Consider the following 21428-nt stretch of genomic DNA (forward strand, 5'->3'; position numbering starts at 1 on the left):
CTGGAGTTTATTATTTGAGAAGTTAACTTTAGTATTTCATGGTTTTACGTGCCTGAAATCATGAATTAGAATAATTAATTATCTGTTTGGGTTTTCAGACATATTTTTTTAGTTTTTAGGGGGTGTTAGGTTCCTGGGATTCATTATTTGATAAATTAACTTTACTATTTCGTGGTTTGACTTGACTGAAATCATGAATTAGAATATTTAATTGGGTATTTGGGATTTTCAGACCTAGGGTTTTTAGGTTTTCGTGTGTGTATGACTACTGGGGTCTATTATTTGAGAAGTTAACTTTAGTATTTTTTTGTTTTAAGTGACTGAAATCATGAATTATAATAGTTAATTAGCTGTTTATTGTTTTCATAACTAGGTTTTTTAGATTTTTGTGGGTGTTTGTTTCCTGGGGTTTATTATTTGAGAAGTTAACTTTAGTATTCCGTGGTTTGGCATGCCTGAAATCATTAAATAGAATAGCTAATTAACAGTTTGGCTTTTAAGACCTATGTTTTTAGGATTTTCGTGGGCATATATGATGAAATAATTTAGATCGCATGATCAATTCTATCTATCTTTTAATGCAGTAGCTTTTCAGTAAGGACATTTAATATACTTAATGGGATTAATTCAAACTTATACCTTGACCATTGATGCTATAAGCATGATTTCAAAAGAGTTATTTATTAGTTCTTGCGTATCCGATGAAATAATTTAGATCGTATGATCAATTTAATTTATTTTTTAATGCAGTAGTTTTTCAGTAAGAACACTCTATATCCTAACAGTTTTTGATTCAAACTTTTACATTGAACATCGATGTTGTTAGCAGAATTTCAAAAGGATCGTTATGAGTGCTAGCATATCTGATGAAATAATTTAAGTCGTATTATAAATTTAATTTTTTTTTTTTTAATACAGTTTTTTTTAAGTAAGGAAACTCAATAACCTAAAAGTGTTCAATTCAAACTTTTACCTTTACCATCGATATTGTTAGAATAATTTAAAAAGGATCTTTTTTGAGTGCTGGCGTATCTGATAGAAATAATTTAGGTCATATGATCAATTTTTTTTTTTAATGTAATAGTTTTTCAGTAAGGACACTCGATATCCTAAAAGTTTTTGATTCAAACTTTTATATTGAGAATCAATGATGTTAAAAGAATTTCAAAAAGATCACTTTTGAGTGGTGGCGTATCTGATGAAGTAATTTAGGTCGTATGATATTACCGGTAGTTTTTTTTTTTAAGTAAACTCGATGTTTCTCTATGATTCAATCCCAGCGTCCCCCTGCTCTGAGTGTTGAAAATGATTTCACGACATTATTTTAGTTTTTTTTTTCTTGCCCCAAACTATTTTTTTTTATCATGAACCCTTTTGAGATCAATTTGATCAACTACTTGATGCCCATTAAAAACGAAATTTTTGAGTTAAATAAGTAGTTTTCGTATCTTCTAAAAGAGCTTTAAGGGGGTTGAGAGATTTTTTTGTTCGGCATAGATGAAAGGTCCAATACCTCACTTAAACTAAGAGGTTACATTTTGATATTGTTTGACAATTTACTAAATTTTAAGGTTTTCTTTAGTTTCAAAATGTTTTTGTCAGTAACCCTCTTTAATCATTCATAAAAAATACTGAAGAAAACCAATTTCCAATGTTTATTGAAATTAAATTATTAAGAAGATTATTATTTCATTTTCAATTTTAATTTTTTGTATTATACATTTCTGAAGAAGTTAAACACAACTTCAACTAGTTTTTTTTTTATCCAGCATAGACGAACGATCCAATGCCCCAGTTAAATTAGGAGGTTACATTTTGATATTGTTTTACGATTTACTAAATGTTAAGGTTTTCTTTAGTTTCAAAATTTTTTTGTCAGAAAAAATTGTCAATGATTCACAAACAATACTGAAGAAAACAAATTATCGCTGTTTATGGACATTAAGTCGTCAAGTATACTTTTATTTTATTTAAATACGCGTTTAAATTTTGAATATTCATGTCTTTTAGTTTATGTTGATGAAGAAATTAAACAAAACATCGGATCGTAATTTTTTTCTCTTTGGCATAGATAAAAGTCAAAATACCTTAGTTAAACTAAGAGGTTACATTTTTAAATTGTTTAACAATTTACTAAATTTTCAAGTTTTTTTATACAAGAGTAGGAACACAAACACAAACACACAGAGACAGACACACAATCATACACACAGGTTACCAAATTCCACATTATTGCATAGAATTACCAAAATTATAGGTTAGGTTAGCCTAATTAGGGAAAGGTTTTGATCCAAACTTTTACCTTCATCATCGATATTGTTAGCAAAATTTCAAAAAGGTCGTTTGTGAGTGCTGTCGTATCTGATTAAATAATTTAGGTCGTATGATCAATTTAATTTTTTTTTTTAATGCAGTAGTTTTTCAGTAAGGACACTCGATAACCTAAAAGTGTTTGATTCAAATACGCATTTACATTTTTAATTTTCATGTTTTTGATTTTATGTTGATGAAGAATTTAAACACATCTTCAACTAGTTATTTTTTTTTGTTCGGCATAGATGAAAGGTCCAATACCTTGGTTAGACTAAGAGATTACATTTCGGTATTGTTTGACAATTTACTAAATTTTAAGGTTTTCTTATGCAAGAGTCGGAACACACACACACAAACACACACAGACACACACACACAAACATACACACATGTTACCAAATTCCACATTATTGCATAGAAATACCAAAATCATAGGTTAGGCTAGCCTAAGTACGCGCGTGTACATAGGCTAACCTAACCTATGATAAAGTTAACTTCTCAAATAATAAATCCCAGGAACCTAACACCCACGAAAATCTAAAAAAACTAGCTGTGACAAGGTAAACCACGAGAAGACACTACTGAAATATTCCAACTCTTGCATTTCAATGAAATAAAACCAAAGTGAACTTTAAAAGATCAAGAGATTGTAACTGTGACAAGGTAAAGCACTACAAAACATTACTGAAATATTCCAACTCTTGCATTTCAATGTAAGAAATTCGAAATGAACTTTGAAAAATCAAGAGAATGTATCTGTGACAAGGTAAACCACGACGGAACACTACTGAAATATTCTAATTCTTGCATTTCAATGAAATAAAACCAAAGTGAACTTTGAAAGATCAAGAGAATGTAACTGTGACATAATAAACCACGACAAAGCACTACTGAAATATTCCAACTCTTACATTTCAATGAAAGAAAAACTCAATTCCTCTTAGAATTATTTAAACTAAATACTTACCCCCGCCTCTCACAGAAAGTTCAGAAAGACGCAAAAGCCTTATTTATAGTCTACTCTCGTCGAACTCAAGCCCCAGTTAACTCAACCCCCGTGCAACTGAACCCGCCAAGTAATTGTACCCCTGTCTAACCGAAACCCTGTACAACTGAACCCACGTGCTACTGAACACTCGTGCAACTCGACCCAATTTAACTTAACCCCCGTGTAACTGTATCCCTTTAACTGAACCCTCGTGCAACTCAAGCCCCATTTAACTCCACCCCCCCGTGCAACTGAACCCTCCATGTAACTGAACCCCTGTATAACCGAAACCCTGTACAACTGAACCCCCGTGCTACTGAACTCTCGTGCTACTGAACCCTTGTGCAACTCGACCCAATTTAACTAAACCCCCGTGTAACTGTACCCCCTTTAACTGAACTCTCATGCACCTCAACCCTCCATGCAACCCATCTCCCTCAAAACACTTTTCAGCCATTTCTTGTTAAATTTTTTTTTATTTCTAAACTATTTTAAATTGACAATACTCTCCAAAATATCACTTGTGTATTATACAGTACACAGTCACCCCATCTCCTCCAATTCGCAAATCCCATTACCCCTTTTTTTTGCAAATGTTAATCAAACATTTCCGATTCGTCGTTAGGCATTTTTCATAGACTGATGTTGTTTCAAATTTATAACAAATTACCTGAGTTAACAACTCCTTCGGGGTTACCTTAACTGCTAATCAGTTTAATCCTTTTTTTGTCTCCACTGATACAATCCAATAACTAATTAGAATCATTCAAACTCCTATTATTCAAAACGTTAATTAATATCGTTCATTGTCTACGTAAATTTAGTTATAGGCAATACTTTTTTATAGAAACTTTAATAGATATATGTTTTAATTATATTTTTGTTTTCTCCATTCATACAATCCAATCACGACTTTGTATCATTAACATTTATGTTATTCAAAATATGAATTAATATCGCTAATTATCTAAGTAAATTAAGTTATAGGCAATACTGTATTAGAGAAACTAGAATAGTGACATAATTTCATAATCCTTTTTTTTTCTCCATCTTCATAAAATCCAATCACTAATTAGAATCATTTACACTCCTATTATTCAAAACATTAATTTATATCGTTCATTGTCTACGTAAATTAAGTTATAGTCAATAATGGTTTAGAAAAACTAGAAAAGTGACAAAATTTCATAATCCTTTTTTTTCTCCATCTTCATACACTCCAATCACTAATTAGAATCGTTCACACTCCTATTATTCAAAACATTAATTAATATCGTTCATTGTCTACGTAAATTAAGTTTTAGGCACTACTGGTTAAGAGAAACAAGAATAGTGACATAATTTCACTTTATCAACCCTCAAATTCCATTATGTGAGTGAGCGCTGAATCTCTTTGAAAAGGTGTAGAGGGGCATCATAATTCCATATGGCTGTTAGAATTCCTTGCTATAGGGGCATCAGAATCCAGACGACGCATACTACGTCTCTGAAGGTGAAAATTTGCGAGAATATTAATGTGAAATTTGAACTAAATCAAAAAACTCAATGTGTATGCATATTGTTGAAAGAGCGTATCTCAATAGTTGATTTGGGTATTCAGATGGAACTTCTAAAGAATGCTTAAAGGGAAAGATTAATTGACAAAAAGGTAATACGTGCACGCCACTGCGAATTCTACTAATACTCCAAAATTAGTACTACTACAACGCCGTCTGAACGCAGGTTGTCACAAGGGTATATCAGCAATATCCAAGGAAGAGTGGTGTGCGAAGTTTAAATTAACAGGGCTTGTTTTAGGGTATGTTGAGCTCACAAAAAGACAATATTTACATCCGGATACTATTGATTTTGCTCAAACTACCACTAGTGCCGCTACTACTACTCCTTATAGTATTACTACATCCACTACTACTAACGCAACTAAAGCCAAGGCTACTATTATTACTTCTACTGCTACTGCTGCCACTAATATTTCTGCTGGTACTGCTACTACCGCTACTTAAAATAAGGGTATTAAGGCAAAAAAAATTGTGAAATACTGAAACTGTATTGAACTAAATTGAATCACATCAAGCCCAAACAAGTTGTCAAGAAGACGTATCAGCAATGTTTCAAAAGCTGTTGATGCTTTTAAGTCGGGTGTTGAAGAAACCAAAGGTGCTAGATGCTTACTATTACTAGTGCTTCTACCGTTACTACAACTATTGATACTGCGCAGAAAATAAAAAGACCGTATATTATCAGTTTAATATACGTCTACTGATATTTATTCCCTAAATTCTTCACTATTTTTCACTTATTAAAGTCAAAGAAATGAAAGCACTTAAAATGGATTTTGTTTTCAGTAAAGTACAAATCATGTACTGGTCTTGAAAATTCATGGGGGTTGTCAGCCCCACTCATATTCATTTTTGCTAGTTTTGAGTTTGACTCGGTATATTTACTGTAATTTCTGTTTTTTTTGGGCTCTGTTTATTTGTTAATTTGGATTTGTGGTAATTCTAAACCTGGAAGATTATTTTATTTTATTTTTGCTCATTTTCGGCCAATAGAGCTCTTTACTTCTCTTTTAAAAACCCTTTGTGGAAGAAGTTGTATTTAATTAATCTCTATGATAAAAGGAGAGCTGCTAACTTGTAAGCATCCATATTAAAGGTTTAGTTTAAAAATACTCGTTGATATAAGGGAAAATTAAATATTTAATTTTATCCCCCTCTACTCCTTCTTCAATATCTATTTGGAGGCTATTAGGATCTTTGAAGGAACTGAGCGTTAAAATTTACTTTTCGAGGCTTCAAACATTCCATTCCTGCTACTGAACAAAAATGCAACCAACTCTCAGTTTACAATCTCTCTTACCAAAAATACAAACGGCTGATTCACAATTATGCACTATTGTATTTAATTAAATGAATCTTTAAAGGATTTGACTGTCTTATATAAGCTTTAAAATCGTAATCCATTTCAGCCATTTATTTTATAAGGACTTTTGTGTAGCCTTTTGAATGTGCCACCGTGCAATATTAATTCCTCTAAAACAGGGAAACAGAGAATTTTATATGGACTATGCGTAGCCTTTTGAATGTGCCACCGTGCAATATTAGTTCCTCTAAAACAGGGAAAAGGGGAATTTTATATGGACTATGTGTAGCCTTTTGAATGTGCCACCGCGCAATATTAGTTCCTCTAAAACAGGGAAACGGGGAATTTTATATGGACTATGTGTAGCCTTTTGAATGTGCCACCGCGCAATATTAGTTCCTCTAAAACAGGGAAACGGGGAATTTTATATGGACTATGCGTAGCCTTTTGAATGTGCCACCGTGCAATATTAGTTCCTCTAAAACAGGGAAAAAGGGAATTTTATATGGACTATGTGTAGCCTTTTGAATGTGCCACCGCGCAATATTAGTTCCTCTAAAACAGGGAAACGGGGAATTTTATATGGACTATGTGTAGCCTTTTGAATGTGCCACCGCGCAATATTAGTTCCTCTAAAACAGGGAAACGGGGAATTTTATATGGACTATGTGTAGCCTTTTGAATGTGCCACCGCGCAATATTAGTTCCTGTAAAACAGGGAAACGGGGAATTTTATATGGACTATGTGTAGCCTTTTGAATGTGCCACCGCACAATATTAATTCCTGTAAAACAGGGAAGCTCAATATATACCTGAAAAACTTGAAAGTTCTCTGTATGTTTTTTCTGATAATTTCAATTTTAACACTGAGATTCTTCTGAACAGTGCTACTGTTCAATAGCAGGTTTATTCATTGCTTCATTCATTAACTGCCACTGTTTGGTATTTTTTCATTATTGGTATAATTTATATTATTGGTATTTTTGGTATGCCACTGTTTGGTATTTTTCATTCATTAACTGCCACTGTCTATTTATTTTCTATTATTTCGTTTTGTTTGGTTTAAAATTATTCATTTGTGCCTCGAAGTGTTAAAAAGCCTCACTTTGCTTTGATGTCTTTTGCTAGTTGATAAGAATACTAAAACATTCATTTTATGATCAAATGAGCCCCCTATCAGTAGTCTAAGACCATTAGCATAACTTGGCTATTTTTGAAAACAAACCATACAAACGAATGAATATGAACGTATGATTATCCTACTGGACAAAAGGGAAATATCATTTTTTGTAAATATATGCTTAAACAAAAGGAAATAGGGTTTTTTGTTATACTGCATATTCTGGTAGACTATTCTTCAACGTCATTTCTCTCTTTTTTGAAATGTAGGTAAATATTTTGAGGGTCGTAACTTTCAGTTAGAAACTTTTAGCTTGATAAATCTTAAATATTGTCATGATAATTAGGATAAAAATGTGTCCTTCATTTTTTGGGCTAAAAAAAAACACAAATGGTTACAAGAACCTCAAGGGGCAGAAAAAAGACCAACAATCTACTTTCCAAGAATTGTGAAAATTATACCTTGAAACTTCTCAAGCTTTAAACATATTTTATTATTATTAACGAACATATTTTTAAGGTTTTAGGTAAAAGTCCCCAAACATAACAACCGTGGAAGTGTGATAAAATTAATAATTAGCTCAAATTAATGCAATTTAAAGATTGTCTCTAGGTGGATAGAAACGTATTCACTTATGTTTTTCTGGCCAAAGATGCCCGATTTGACTGAATGGCTGGAAAAAATATTCACAAGACCTTGGTCCTAGGAGACGTTAACATGCAGACTATTTTTAGGTTAAAGGCATGGGCCGACAAAAAGTTGGCCAACAATTAATTTCCCAATCAGAATGAAATTGTTTCCACGTCTTCCTTGGTAGCAAAGTGCAAAATATAGATATATATGAATTTTTGATTTGTCCTGGAAAAGACTCAAAGTTCTCTGAATAATTACAAAATAAAGAAAGTAGGCCAAAAACAAGGCCTACTTTATTTGTAAAGTAGGCCAAGATTGAAATTTTGACAGAACCAAGATCCCTAGTGCAAATAATAAGAAAAGGGTTAAAAAATGAAGTTACTTACGAAAAGTTACCAACAATGGAGTCACAAATCGTCCATGACAACTTTGATTTGTGAATAACTATAAGATTAAATTTATATGTCCCTATGGGGAGGAAATGCCAATCATAGGCAGCGCGATAGCACTGCCTAAATAAAGAACGATGTGGGCACAATGTATTATTTATTTTTTCTTTTTTCTTCTTCTCCATACCCTGGCACTTCGTATCGAAGGAGTTGTTGTAAAGACTTCAAAAAAAATCTCATTCGATTGGAAATTGGAGTAGCTAGTGCCCTTTTTAATAGTCGAAAGTGATTGGAGGGCAACTAGCCCCCCCACGGCCATAATTCTCCCAAACACATCCAATCAAAATTTTGAGATAGCTATTTTGTTAAGCGTAGTTGATTTTCAAATAGAAAATATCTTTTTGAGGAGGACACTCTCCCAAAACCCTCGGGGCAAGGGATTTAAGTTATGACCCGGGGCACATAAGGTTTTTATTGAAGGCGTTGTTGTAGAAACTTAAAATGGCTCATTCGATTGGAAATTCAAAGGGCTAGTACCCTTTTTAATATTCGAAAGTGATTGGAGGGAAACTAGCCCCCCACACCCATAATATCCCCAAACACATCCAATCAAAATTTTGAGATAGCCATTTTGTTCAGCGTAGTTGATTTCCAGATAGAAAATATATTTTTGAGGAGGACACTCCCCCACAATCCTCGCGGCAAGGGTTGCAAGTTATGCCCTGGGGGCAAATAAGGATTTTATAGAAGGCGTTGGCGTAGAAACTTCAAAAAAGGCTCATTCGATTGGAAATTCAAAGGGCTAGTGCCCATTTTAATAGTCGAAAGTGAATGGAGGGCAACTAACCCTGTCTCATGCCCACCTTTTCCCCAATCACATCCAATCAAAATTTTGAGAAGGCCAAATTATTCAACGTAGTTTTAAGTTCTGTATATTAGGTCTTTGAGGATGACAACCCCCTCACAGCCCTCAGGACAAGGGTTGTAAGTTATGCCCAAGGGGCATATAAAGTTTTTATAGAACGCATTGTCATAGAAACTTCAAAAAGGGCTCATTCGATTAGAAATTGAAATGGTTAGTGCCCTTTTTAATAGTCAAAAGTAATTGGAAGGCTACTAACACCCCTTCCACGCCCACCATTTCCCCAAACACATCCAATCAAAATTTTTAGATAGCCATTTTGTTCAACGCAGTTGAAAGTTTTGGAAATTAGGTCTGTAAGGATGACAACCCATCCCCCCAACAGCCCTCAGGGCTGTTGGGGGTTCAGGAAATTATAAGTTCAGGAAATTATACCTTTTAGCAGGACACTCCCCCCACAGTCTTTAGGGCAAGGGTTATATGTTATGCCCTGGGGGCATTTAAGTTTTTTTGAAATCTTTGTCGTAGAAACTTGAAAAAGGGATCATTCAATTTGAAATTCAAAGGTCTAGTGCCCTTTTTAATAGTCAAAAGTGATTTTAGGTCAACTAGCCCCCCTCACTCGACCACCTTTTCCCCATACACATCCAATCAACATTTTTAGATAGCCATTTTGTTCAGTGTTGTGGATTTCCAGATAGAAATTAGGTTTTTGAGGAGGACACTCCCCCATAGCCCTCAGGGCAAGGGTTGTAAGTTATGCCCTGGGGGAATATAAGGTTTTTATATAGCGCGTCGTCGTAGAAACTTCAAAAGGGGCTCATTCGATTGAAAATTGAAATGGCTAGTGACCTTTTAAATAGTCTAAAGTGATTGGAAGGCAACTAACACCCCTTCCAAGCCCACCATTTCCCCAAATATATCCAATCAAAATTTTAGATAGCCAATTTGTTCCACGCAGTTCAAAGTTCAGGAAATTATACCTTTGAGCAGGACACTCCCCCCACAGTCATTAGGGCAAGGGTTATAAGTTATGCCCAGGGGGTATATAAGGTTATTATTGAAAACTTTGTCGTAGAAGCTTGAAAAAGGGCTCATTCGATTGGAAATTCAAAGGGCTAGTGCCCTTCTTTATAGTCGAAAGTGATTTGAGGGCAACTAACCCCCCTCTCATGCCCACCTTATCTTCAAACACATCCAATCAAAATTTTAAGATAGCCATTTTATTCAAGGCAGTTGAAAGTTTTTGAAATTATGTCCTTAAGGATGACAACCCATCCCCCAAACAGCCCTCAGGGCAAGGGTTGTAAAATATGCCCTGGGAGCATGTAATGTTCTTATAGAAAGCGATGTTGCAAAAACATCAAAAATGGCTCATTCAATTGAAAATTGAAAGGGCTAATGCCCTTTTAATAGTCGAAAGTGATCGAAAGGTACCTAACCCCCTCTCAAGCCCACCATGTCCCCCAACACAACCAATCGAAATTTTTAGATATCCATATCGGTTACCCTAGACTAAAGTTAAGAAAATTAGTTATTTTATGATGATGAACCACTCAGTGCCATCAGGGCACGGGTTTCAAGACGTGTTCTAAAGGCATACAATGCTTATAGAGAAAGTTGTTGTAGAAATTTCAAAAGGGACTCATTTGATTGGAAATTGCCCTTTTTAATAGTCGGAAGTGAGTGGAGAGTAATTAACCCCCCTCTTACGCCCACCATTTTCGCAAACATATTCAATCAAAGTTTAGAGATAGCCATTTTGTTCAACGTAGTTGAAAGTTCTGAAAATTATGTATTAAAGGATGACAAACTTCCCAGAGTCCCTAGGGCAAAAGTTTTAAGTTATGCCCTGGGCGCATTTAAGGATTTTAATGATAGAGTTGTCGTAAAAACTTCAAAATGGGCTCATTCAATTGGAAATTGAGGGGGCTAGTGCCGTTTTTAATAGTTGAAAGTGATTGGACGGTAAATAAGCCCATTATAAAGCCCACCAATCCCCCAAACACATCCTATCACAATTTTCACATAACCATTTTGTTCAACGTAGTGGAAAGTTTCGAAAATAAATTCTATTAGGATGACCACCAGAGCCTTTCGGACAAGGGTTGTAAGTTATGCATTGGGGGCATATAAAGTTTTTATAGAACGCGTTGTCGTAGAAGCTTCAAAAAGGGCTCATTCGATTAGAAATCAAAATGCCTTGTGCCCTTTTTAATAGTCGAAAGTCATTGGAAGGCAACTAACACCCCATCCAAGCCCACCATTTCACCAAACACATCCAATCAAAATTTTGCGATAGCCATTTTGTTCCACGCAGTTGAAAGTTTTGGAAATTAGGTCTTTAAGGATGACAACCAATCCCCCCAACAGCCCTCAGGGCTGTTGGGGGCTCAAGAAATTATAAGTTCAGGAAATTATACCTTTGAGCAGGATACTCCCCCCACAGTCTTTAGGGCAAGGGTTATATGTTATGCCCTGGGGGCATATAAGTTTTTTTGAAATCTCTGTCGTAAAAACTTGAAAAAGGGCTCATTCAATTTCAAATTCGAAGGTCTAGTGCTCTATTTAATATTCAAAATTGATTTTAGGGCAACAAGCCCCCCTCACTCGCCCACCTTTTCCTCATACACATCCAATCAACATTTTTAGATAGCCATTTTGTTCAGTGTTGTGGATTTCCAGATAGAAATTAGGTTTTTGAGGAGGACACTCCCCCATAGCCCTCAGGGCAAGGGTTGTAAGTTATGCCCTGGGGGAATATAAGGTTTTTATATAGCGCGTCGTCGTAGAAACTTCAAAAAGGGCTCATTTGATTGGAAATTGAAATGGCTAGAGCCCTTTTTAATAGTCGAAACTCATTGAAAGACAACTAACACCCCTTCCATATTCACCAGTTCCCCAAAAATATCCAATTATAATTCTTAGACAGTCATTTTGTCTCACGTAGTTAAAGTTCAGGAAATTATACCTCTGAGCAGGAAACTCCCCCCACAGTCTTCAGGGCAAGGGTTATAAGTTATACCCTGGGGGCATATAAGGTTTTTATCGAAAACTTTGTCGTAGAAACGTGAAAAAGGGCTCATTCGATTGAAAATTCAAAGGGCTAGTGCCTTTTTTAATAGTCGAAAGTGATTGGATGGCAAGTAACCCACCTCTCACGCCCACCATATCTCCAAACACATCCAATCAAAATTTTTAGATAGCCATTTTATTCAAGTCAATTGAAAGTTTTGGAAATTAGGTCTTTAAGGATGACAACCCATCCCCCAAACAGCCCTCAGGGCAAGGGTTGTAAAATATGCCCTGGGAGCATGTAAGGTTTTTATAGAAAGCGATGTTGTAAAAACATCAAAAAGGGCTCATTCAATTGAAATTTGAAAGGGCTAGTGCCCTTTTAATAGTCGAAAGTGATTGAAGGGCAACTAACCCCCCTCTCAAGCCTACCATTTCCCCAAACACATCCAATCAAAATTTTGAGATATCCAATTTGTTTAACGTAGTCTAAAGTTCTGGAAATCAGGTCTTTTAGGATGATAACCCCATCAGTGTCCTCAGTGCAAGGGTTGTAAGTTATACCCTGGGGGCATATAAGGTTTATATAGAAAGTTGCTGTAGAAATTTCAAGAGGGGCTCATTTGACTGGATATTGCCCTTTTTAATAGTCGGAAGTGAGCGGAGAGTAATTAACCCCCCTCTCACGCCCACCATTTTCGCAAACATATTCAATCAAAGTTTAGAGATAGCCATTTTGTTCAACGTAGTTGAAAGTTCTGAAAATTATGTATTAAAGGATGACAAACTTCCCAGAGTCCCCAGGGCAAAGGTTTTAAGTTATGCCCTGGGCGCATTTAAGGATTTTAATGATAGAGTTGTCGTAAAAACTTCAAAATGGGCTCATTCAATTGGAAATTGAGGGGGCTAGTGCCGTTTTTAATAGTTGAAAGTGATTGGACGGTAAATAAGCCCTTTCTCACGCCCACCATTCCCCCAAACACATCCAATCAAAATTTTCAGATAGCTATTTTGTTCAACGTAGTAGAAAATTTTGAAAATAAAGTCTAGTAGGATGGCCACCAGAGCCTTCCCGACAAGGGTTGTAAGTTATTCATTCGGGGCACATGAGGTTTTTATAGAACGCGTTGTCGTAGAAGCTTCAAAAAGGGCTCATTCGATTAGAAATCAAAATGGCTTGTGCCCTTTTTAATAGTCGAAAGTCATCGGAAGGCAAATAACACCCCATCCACGCCCACCATTTCCCAAAACACATCCAATCAAAATTTGGCGATAGCCATTTTGTTCCACGCAATTAAAGTTCAGGGAATTATACCTTTGAGCAGGACACTCCCCCCACAGTCTTTAGAGCAAGGGTTATAAAGTTATGCCCTAGGGGTATATAAGTTTTATTATGCCTTCCCAAGGCCAGAACATAATTTGCACTTTACTGAAAAAAATACAAATGAATGTACATTGTCAGTTTAATATACTTATACTGATATTTATTAATCAAAATGTTAATATTATTTGATTTATTAAAGTTATAAAAGTAAAAACATCCCACCCACTATTTCCCCAAACACATTGAATCAAAATATTTGAGATGGCCATTTTGTTTAACGTAGTTTTATGTTCTGGAAATTAGGTCTTTGAGGATGACAACCCTTCCCACCAAAACCCTCAGGGCAAGGGTTGTAAGTAATGCCCTAGGGGCATATAAGGTTTTTATAGAAGGCGTTGTCGTACAAACTTCAAAAAGGCCTCATTTGATTAGAAATTGAAAAGGTTAGTGCCCTTTTTAATAGTCGAAAGTAATTGGAAGGCAACTAAGACCCCTTCCACGCCCACCATTTCCCCAAACACATCCAATCAAAATTTTGAAATAGCCATTTTATTCCACATAGTTATAGTTCAGGAAATTATACCTTTGAGCCGAACACTCCCTCCAAAGTCTTCATGGCAAGGGTTATAAGCTATAACCTGGGAGCATATAAGTTATTATAACAATGTTTGTCCTACAAACTTGAATAAGGGCTCATTCGATTGAAAATTCAAAGATCTAGGACTCTTTTCAATAGTCGAAAGTGATTTGAGGAAGACTAACGCCCCTCTCACGCCCATCGTTTTCCCATACACTTCCAATCAAAATTTTAAGATAGCCATTTTGTTTAACGTAGTTGAAAGTTCTGGAAATTAGGTCTTAAAGGATGACAACCACCCTCACAGGCCTTAGGGTAAGGGTATTAATTTATGCCCTGGGTGCATATAAGGTGTTTATAGAAAGTGTTGTCGTAGAAACTCAAAAAGGGCTCATTCGATTGGAAATCGAAAGGCCTATTGCCCTTTTTAATAGTCGAAACTGATTGGAAGGCTTGACATTTTTAGAGTAAAGATCGATGTGCGTATAAAGTATTATTTTGTTGTTGTTGTTGTTGTGTAGACCAGGCCACTTTGTATCGAAGGAGTTTTCGTAGGAACTTCGAAAAGGGCTCATTTGATTGAAAATAGAAAGGGCTGATGCCCTTTTTAATAGTCCAAAGTGATTGGAGGGAAACGAAACCCCCTCTCATGCCCACACTCCCATTTGACTTTATGTTTAAAAACTAAATGTTGGCTTAAAATTAAATCAAAATGCACTGTGTTAATGTTAATTCCCAATAAGGCATCTCAGCAGTATCCCAAGAACGACTGAGGGTATTAAGCTCAAACTTTCGGGGCTGCTTCTCTCAAACTTTTCGGAACATAATTTGCACTATACTAAAAAAAATATAATTGTTTTAACTTTTATAACTTTAATAAATCAAACAATATTAACATTTTGATTACTAAATATCAGTATATGTATACTAAACTGACAATGCACATTCATTTGTATTTTTTTCAGTAAAGTGCAAATTACGTTCTCGCCTTGGGAAGGCATAGGGGTTTTGAGCCCAACTTATGTTAATTTCTGCTCGTTTTGAATTTGACTCGGTTATTTTATTGCAATTTCTGCTCGTTTTGGGTTTCATTTATTTATCGATGCTGATTTGTGGTAGTTTCATGTTTGGTAGATTAGTTTATTTTATTTTTGCTCATTTCTTGTTTAATGGACTTCTTTACTTTTCTTTGAAAAACTTATTTTGTGGAAAAAGTTTTTTTTAATTAATACTAGAAAAAAGCTGAAATTATCTGCTACGGAAAAATGAAACCCGTAAGTAATTTTCTGTAACGATTAAGAAGGAGATACTAATTTTGATCAGTAAAAATCTGTAGTATATATTGGAGACGTTTTAGGTAAGTTTACACCAAAAGACAAAAATAATTACCATGTTCCAAATAAGCCAAGTCATTTCGTGTTTTTGGGTCCAGGTAAAAATTCAGTCTTTAAGTTTTCGAGTCAAGTAAATCTTGAAATTTGGAGAAATATCGAAATCAGTTTTGCTGAATGAATCATGAAGCTTGAAAATGGGTCAATTTTTTTGTTTCTAACCACCTTCAAAATCAAAGAATGTTGAGAATATAACTAAGGATACCCAAAGAATGAAAATGTTTGAGAAAAATCTTGTTTTTTTTGAAACTTGAACCCTAATTTGGCCTTTCTAAACTTTTAACTCTTTTCTGTCTTTAATGGACTTGCAAATTAAAAGGTATGCTGATTGATGAAAAGTAATCACAACCATGAGAAAATGTTTGGTCTCATTGGGTCATATTACTTTGATGGCCTTGAAGCTGTTCAATCTGTATTATATAATTATCTTCAACCTTTACTAATAATAATACCTTTTTCCATCCACTGAAGTTTAAATCAAAATATTATTTAAAACATAGCGCAAAAATTGGTCAGATCGAACAATTTGACTTATTTTTTAAAGTATTGATTTTTATTATGATATTTTTCATAGCATTGAAAAGCTGAGATTGTCAAACGTCAAGGAGCTATTTTGTATATTATTTTAATAATTCAAATAGTTCAAACTATAGCATAGACGATCATATTAGTCTAATTAGCCTTGTTTTATTTAATTTCTATTAATTTTCATATCACTTTTTAAACATATTTCTTTCAAATTTGCAAAATTTTTTTGATCAATTGCTTACTGATTCATCAAATCAAAATATTGTTTCCACAAACTAATTTTTTTTCAAAAGTTACCAATTCTCGTGTAAAAAGTTTTACTTCAACGTCAATATCATAGACTTTATAATGGAATATAATTTTAAAAAGATTATAAAAACTAAGATTTTTGGTATTTTGTAACAAACAATTTGTGCTGTAATTGGCTAGTAGAAATATGTATTTTTGGAGGAGTTTTATTTTGTGAATTGCAGTGTTCTTTTCAACTGCAAAATAGTTAGGAAGATAAAGACTGTCTAAACAATAGAAGATATAGCAATAAATTTGCAAGACTATCCAAAAAAGAAGTTAAAAAAATATATTAATTTTTGAAAATATCTTCAAAAAGATTCTTACAAAAAATGAAGAAGGATACAACAATCGAAGACTAGCAGAAGTAAAGTCATTTAATATATCAAGTTTAAGTTTAAACTATCAAACTGTTCGTATTAAAAAAAATTTGTCAGTATGGAGCGACCCGGCTCAATAGTAACCAAAACTCTAAAGAACGGAATTTCGACACCAATAGATTTATTAAAGGAATTGGATTTTTAAAATAATTTCAAATATATCAGTTTCATTAAGTTAAGTCTTACCCATCAAAGGTTACGACCCCGATAAAATGTACCGGGAGGTTTTTTATTGAGAATTTTATTCCCGGGAGTATTTATTAATTTGGAACCTCGTTGTCGCTTGTTCCGAAATGGAAAGCCACTTGGGTATAAGTTTAAAATTGTGGCTCCTCATAAGGAGACATGTTAAGAAAACAGTTCTTACTTTAAAATATGTAGAATGATCCTAGTTAACATATTATCCAAGGGGAGAACCTTTATAATAAAGTCTTTCCTCTAAAAATCCTTCTTTTTCCAGCTTAAAAGAAAAAAATTACAATAAACCTCCATGCTGACGAAATGCGTTAAATCTTTTGAAATTGCCGCTATGAATTGCCAAATAAATTGTTTTACAGATAGCGTTTATTCATCCCGGTCATTCTTAATTCCGTTTTTTTTTAATGAGCAGTGGCGAAAACACAAAATATTAATACAACCTAACCTAACCTAAACTAACTTCAACTCAAAATCAACGGACTCGGCCAGGAACTTGTCCTTTGAACTTGGCCGGGAACTTGACCGGAATGAATGCTATCTTTAAAAACAATTTATTATAGCGGCAATTTCAAATTTCATTTTAGCATTAAGGTTTATTGTAAACTTTTTCTTTTAAGTTGGTAAAAGAAGAATTTTTAGAGGAAAGACTTGATGATAAAGGTTCTCCCCATGGATAATATGTTAAATAGGATCATTATACATATTTTAAAGTAAGAACTGTTTTCTTAACATGTCTCCTTATGAGGAGCCACAATTCTAAATTTATACCGCCACTTGTAACGGGAGGGTATTTAAATATAATTATAGTTCCTCAACTTTCTTCAATAAGGTCGTCATCATTTGGAAGACTAGCCTTCTTTTCTGGACAACCTCTCTAGGTTCTGCTGTTAAAAATACATGGCTTATAATGCGACAACCACGCTTCTTCAACAGTAGTCCCAGCCAGTATGATTGTGAGGCTATTCTTAAAAGTTACAGCTTAGGTCAAAACCAGATTCCAATTGGAGTGAAATGGAGACACTGGACTAATCTGAGTTATACTAACATGGATAGACGCAAATAAGAATGTAATAGATTTAATTAGAACACACATGGGTAAAACAGGAATGCACTCAAGGGTGAACAAGACAATAGTACTTAAATATGTGTAAAATCCCTTGGGTCCTTATAACTATGCACTAAACGAGAACTCACATAAGATTACTGGATAGTTCATAGCTTGAGTTATATCATTTACACGAGACAAGAGTCTATAATAATATGCTGACTACCTGAATAAGGTGCATTTCATAACTAACTGCCTGGGTAAGGCGCACTTCAGGAAAACTGCCTGAATAAGGCACGCTTTAAGACTAACTCAAAACACATATTTTTACTAAGATACATTCTCAGATTTCCCTCTGGGATATTAAGGCCTTTGCTACAATTGGATCAAATTATTCTTGGACACCGCCTTGCATTGTCCCCTTTAGGGTATTGCCTAACTTATCGTGTGGGTTCTTTGGCTTCCTGACAACAAAGTATTACATATGTTTCAATAATTTCTCAAGTGGTGACACAAAGAGACAAGATATCTTTGTCTGCAGTGAAAAGAGTTTCACACCTTCCTTGACTGGTCACGTTTTCATCATTCATGTATTAAGATTCCCACAAAAAACTACTATGTAATACTTTTTGTTGCATTAAGAATTTACTAAGTGGCAACTCAAAGAGACAAGATACCTTTGTCGCCAGGGAAAGGAATTTTACACCTTGCGGGTGGGTTCTACAAAATTAAAGTATTAAAATGTTTACTACCATACTCAACCACCATATATCAGCATTAATAAATAAATGAAACCAAAAACAAACAGAAATTATAATAAATAACCGATTCAAACTCAAAACGAGCAAAAACTAACATGAGTAGGGTTCAAAACCCCTAAGCCTTCTAAAAGCCAGAATGTAATTTGCACTTTACTGACAAAATTCTTTTAGACGTTTTCACTTTTATAACTTTATAAAATAAAAAATTAATTAAGATGTTAAGGAATAAGTATCAGCTTACGCTTATTAATTTGACAATGCATATTCATTAGAAATTTTTTTCAGTCAAGTACAAATTATATTTTGGCTTTGTGAAAGCACAGATTTTGACTCGATTTTGATGATTTGAGATTTTGAGATTTTGATGATTTTGACTCCGTTTTCTATTGTAATTTATGTTTATTTTTAGAATTATTTATTTATTGATGCTGATTCATGGTAGTTGTAGGCTATGCTTGGTAGATTTTTTATTTCTTTCATTGTTCATTTTTGGTTTAATAGAGTTCTTTACTTTTGTTTGAAAAACTTATTTTTTGGAAAAATTTCTTTTCGTTTTAAGTTTTAATGCTGCTCCTTACTTTCAGTTGAATTTTTTTAATTTAATATATAGAATGATTTAACGATTGACACCAAATACAAACGGAAATTAAAATGAACACCTAAGAATACCAAACAACCTAACAACCTAAAATACCAAATAATGTTAAACCTAAAAGAACTGAATTTGCCATAAATAGCCACCATTTCGAACCTTGTAATTATTACTTATTCGACTGCGCTCCACAACAAACAAAATATTGAGAATGTAATATATCATCAAACTTTCAGAATTTTTTTATTTATTTATGATTCTTCTCAATTTAATGTTATTTCAAACAATCAGTCCGGTTTATTAGTCTGGTGTGCAGTCATTTCTAATCTACACTTTCTGTATATTACATAAATTTTGTCCCGTTAATACAAATCATTTGGTTTTTCAATTAATAATTAGTGGCTTCAAAATATGCTTTACCAAAATAAACTTCGTGTTAAAAAAGGTCAAAATTATTTTTAAAAGTATTATCTATGAATCAATTTTTACTTCTTTTGAATGAATTAGAATTACAATAAAAATAATGACTTGTCATTTAATTCTTAACCACCCTGTTCAGTGTCATTTCATAAAATAGTTCGACACTCTGAATTTTATCAGATTTTTTAGGCATTAATCTCCAGGTTGTGGTTGTGGTAATTTCTGTAGGTGACAGTGAATTCTATTATTTCTAAGATTGAAATAAATTACTTACATCATATCTGTTTGTCTCTCTCTTAATTTAAGCAATTTGTTTCCACTTTGAAGAATTTTAAAGCCTTTTAAATTAATTACATGTTAATAATATTTTTTTCCTTTTCAGGTGCAAAATTGTTACTGAAGTAAAGATCATCCGTGAAAAAGACAATTGAGCTAAATATTTGAGTTGAATCGAGCATTTACAAATTTATATTCAGCAGCACTTGGAAACTGGTTGTATATTGAGATGGGAATAAATATTGATAGATTTACTGGAGATGTTGACATAAATCTGCTCTGTTCAATATGCAATGATGTCCTAGAAGATCCTTTACAGGTTTGATAATGACAGTTCCTGATTTGTAGCAAATAAACCATTATCAGCTTGAAAAAATGCTTAAATGAGATTCTATGTCCAAAAATTGAACTATAACTTAAATGATAAATTATTCTTTTCTGTGTTTGTATTTATATATTGTTTTTCCTTTCTACCTATCATTTAGTTATTTTAAAAGTGAGTTTACCTTACATCTTATTTCATTTCTTATAAATAATTTATATTTTTTATTATGGCTTCTTTGTAAGGTATTAAGATAAACAGCCCTGTTCCGAATTAAATAAAACTGTGAAATAATGTCAAATTTTTTCTTTCAAATAATATGCTTTTTAGGCTAATTTAAATGTGTGATAAGTTTAACATTGAATATAAAATTATTTGCCATGATGAAATATGGATGTTTTTAATCAATTGTGTAAGTTGCAGAATAAGAATAGAAATCAGTAGAGAAACTATTCCAAAGAACGCTGTGTGTCCAACATTTAGTATTCTATGGACAAAATTACTAACGACATTTTTTTTTACTTAGAAAAGTATTTTAAAACATTTTTCCAAAAAAACGATTTTCAAAGAAAAGTAAGAACAGTATTAAGACCAAAAGTGAATAGAATTAAATTCTTATGATAATTCTAACTTGAAACAAATAGAAATTACTATGAATAAATAAACAATTGTCTTAAACAAAAACAAACCGAAGTGAATAATCTGGTCAAGTTAAAAAAAAAACTAATTTTAATATGAATGATGAATAATGCTTAAAATAGAGATTAAATGGAAATAAATATATCAGTTGAGAAATAACCCTCCATGGTTAACTAAAAAACGTGTATACTGACCCAAAATTATATTTTTTTGCATTTGTCTCCCAACGCAAAAGGATACACTGCCATCCATCCTATTTGTCGGTGCGCAGCTATGCAATATTCTCTAACTATTAACTCAATTGGAGAAATTATCTGTGAAAGTTATTTTCTCTTTTTTTAACGACTTTATATTTGATCATGAATAGATGTGCTATCACAGTCATTGTTTACCAACATTAAAAAATATAGAGAGCCATAGCGCTGCCTAAGTAAAGAGCGACGTGGATGCGTAATGTATTTTTGACGTTTCATTTTATTTTTTTTCTCCAAAGCGCTTCGGATGG

At 33.5% G+C, this 21428-nt stretch overlaps 1 protein-coding gene across 1 annotated transcript in view; it reads left to right on the forward strand.

Annotated features, from left to right (window-relative positions):
• The window catches only part of LOC148948093 (E3 ubiquitin-protein ligase NRDP1-like), a 149836-nt gene that overhangs the window by 5294 nt on the left and 123114 nt on the right, over positions 1–21428 (forward strand). The window contains exon 2 of the mRNA XM_089096094.1: positions 20069–20281. Coding sequence (XP_088952220.1) covers positions 20192–20281 — 90 coding nt within the window. The 5' untranslated portion in view covers positions 20069–20191. The remainder of the gene's footprint in view (positions 1–20068; positions 20282–21428) is intronic.

The sequence above is a fragment of the Artemia sp. Qi Xiang Cuo genome, chromosome 10, assembly GCF_049724085.1.
Source record: "Artemia sp. Qi Xiang Cuo chromosome 10, ASM4972408v1, whole genome shotgun sequence".
Lineage (NCBI taxonomy): Eukaryota > Metazoa > Arthropoda > Branchiopoda > Anostraca > Artemiidae > Artemia > Artemia sp. Qi Xiang Cuo.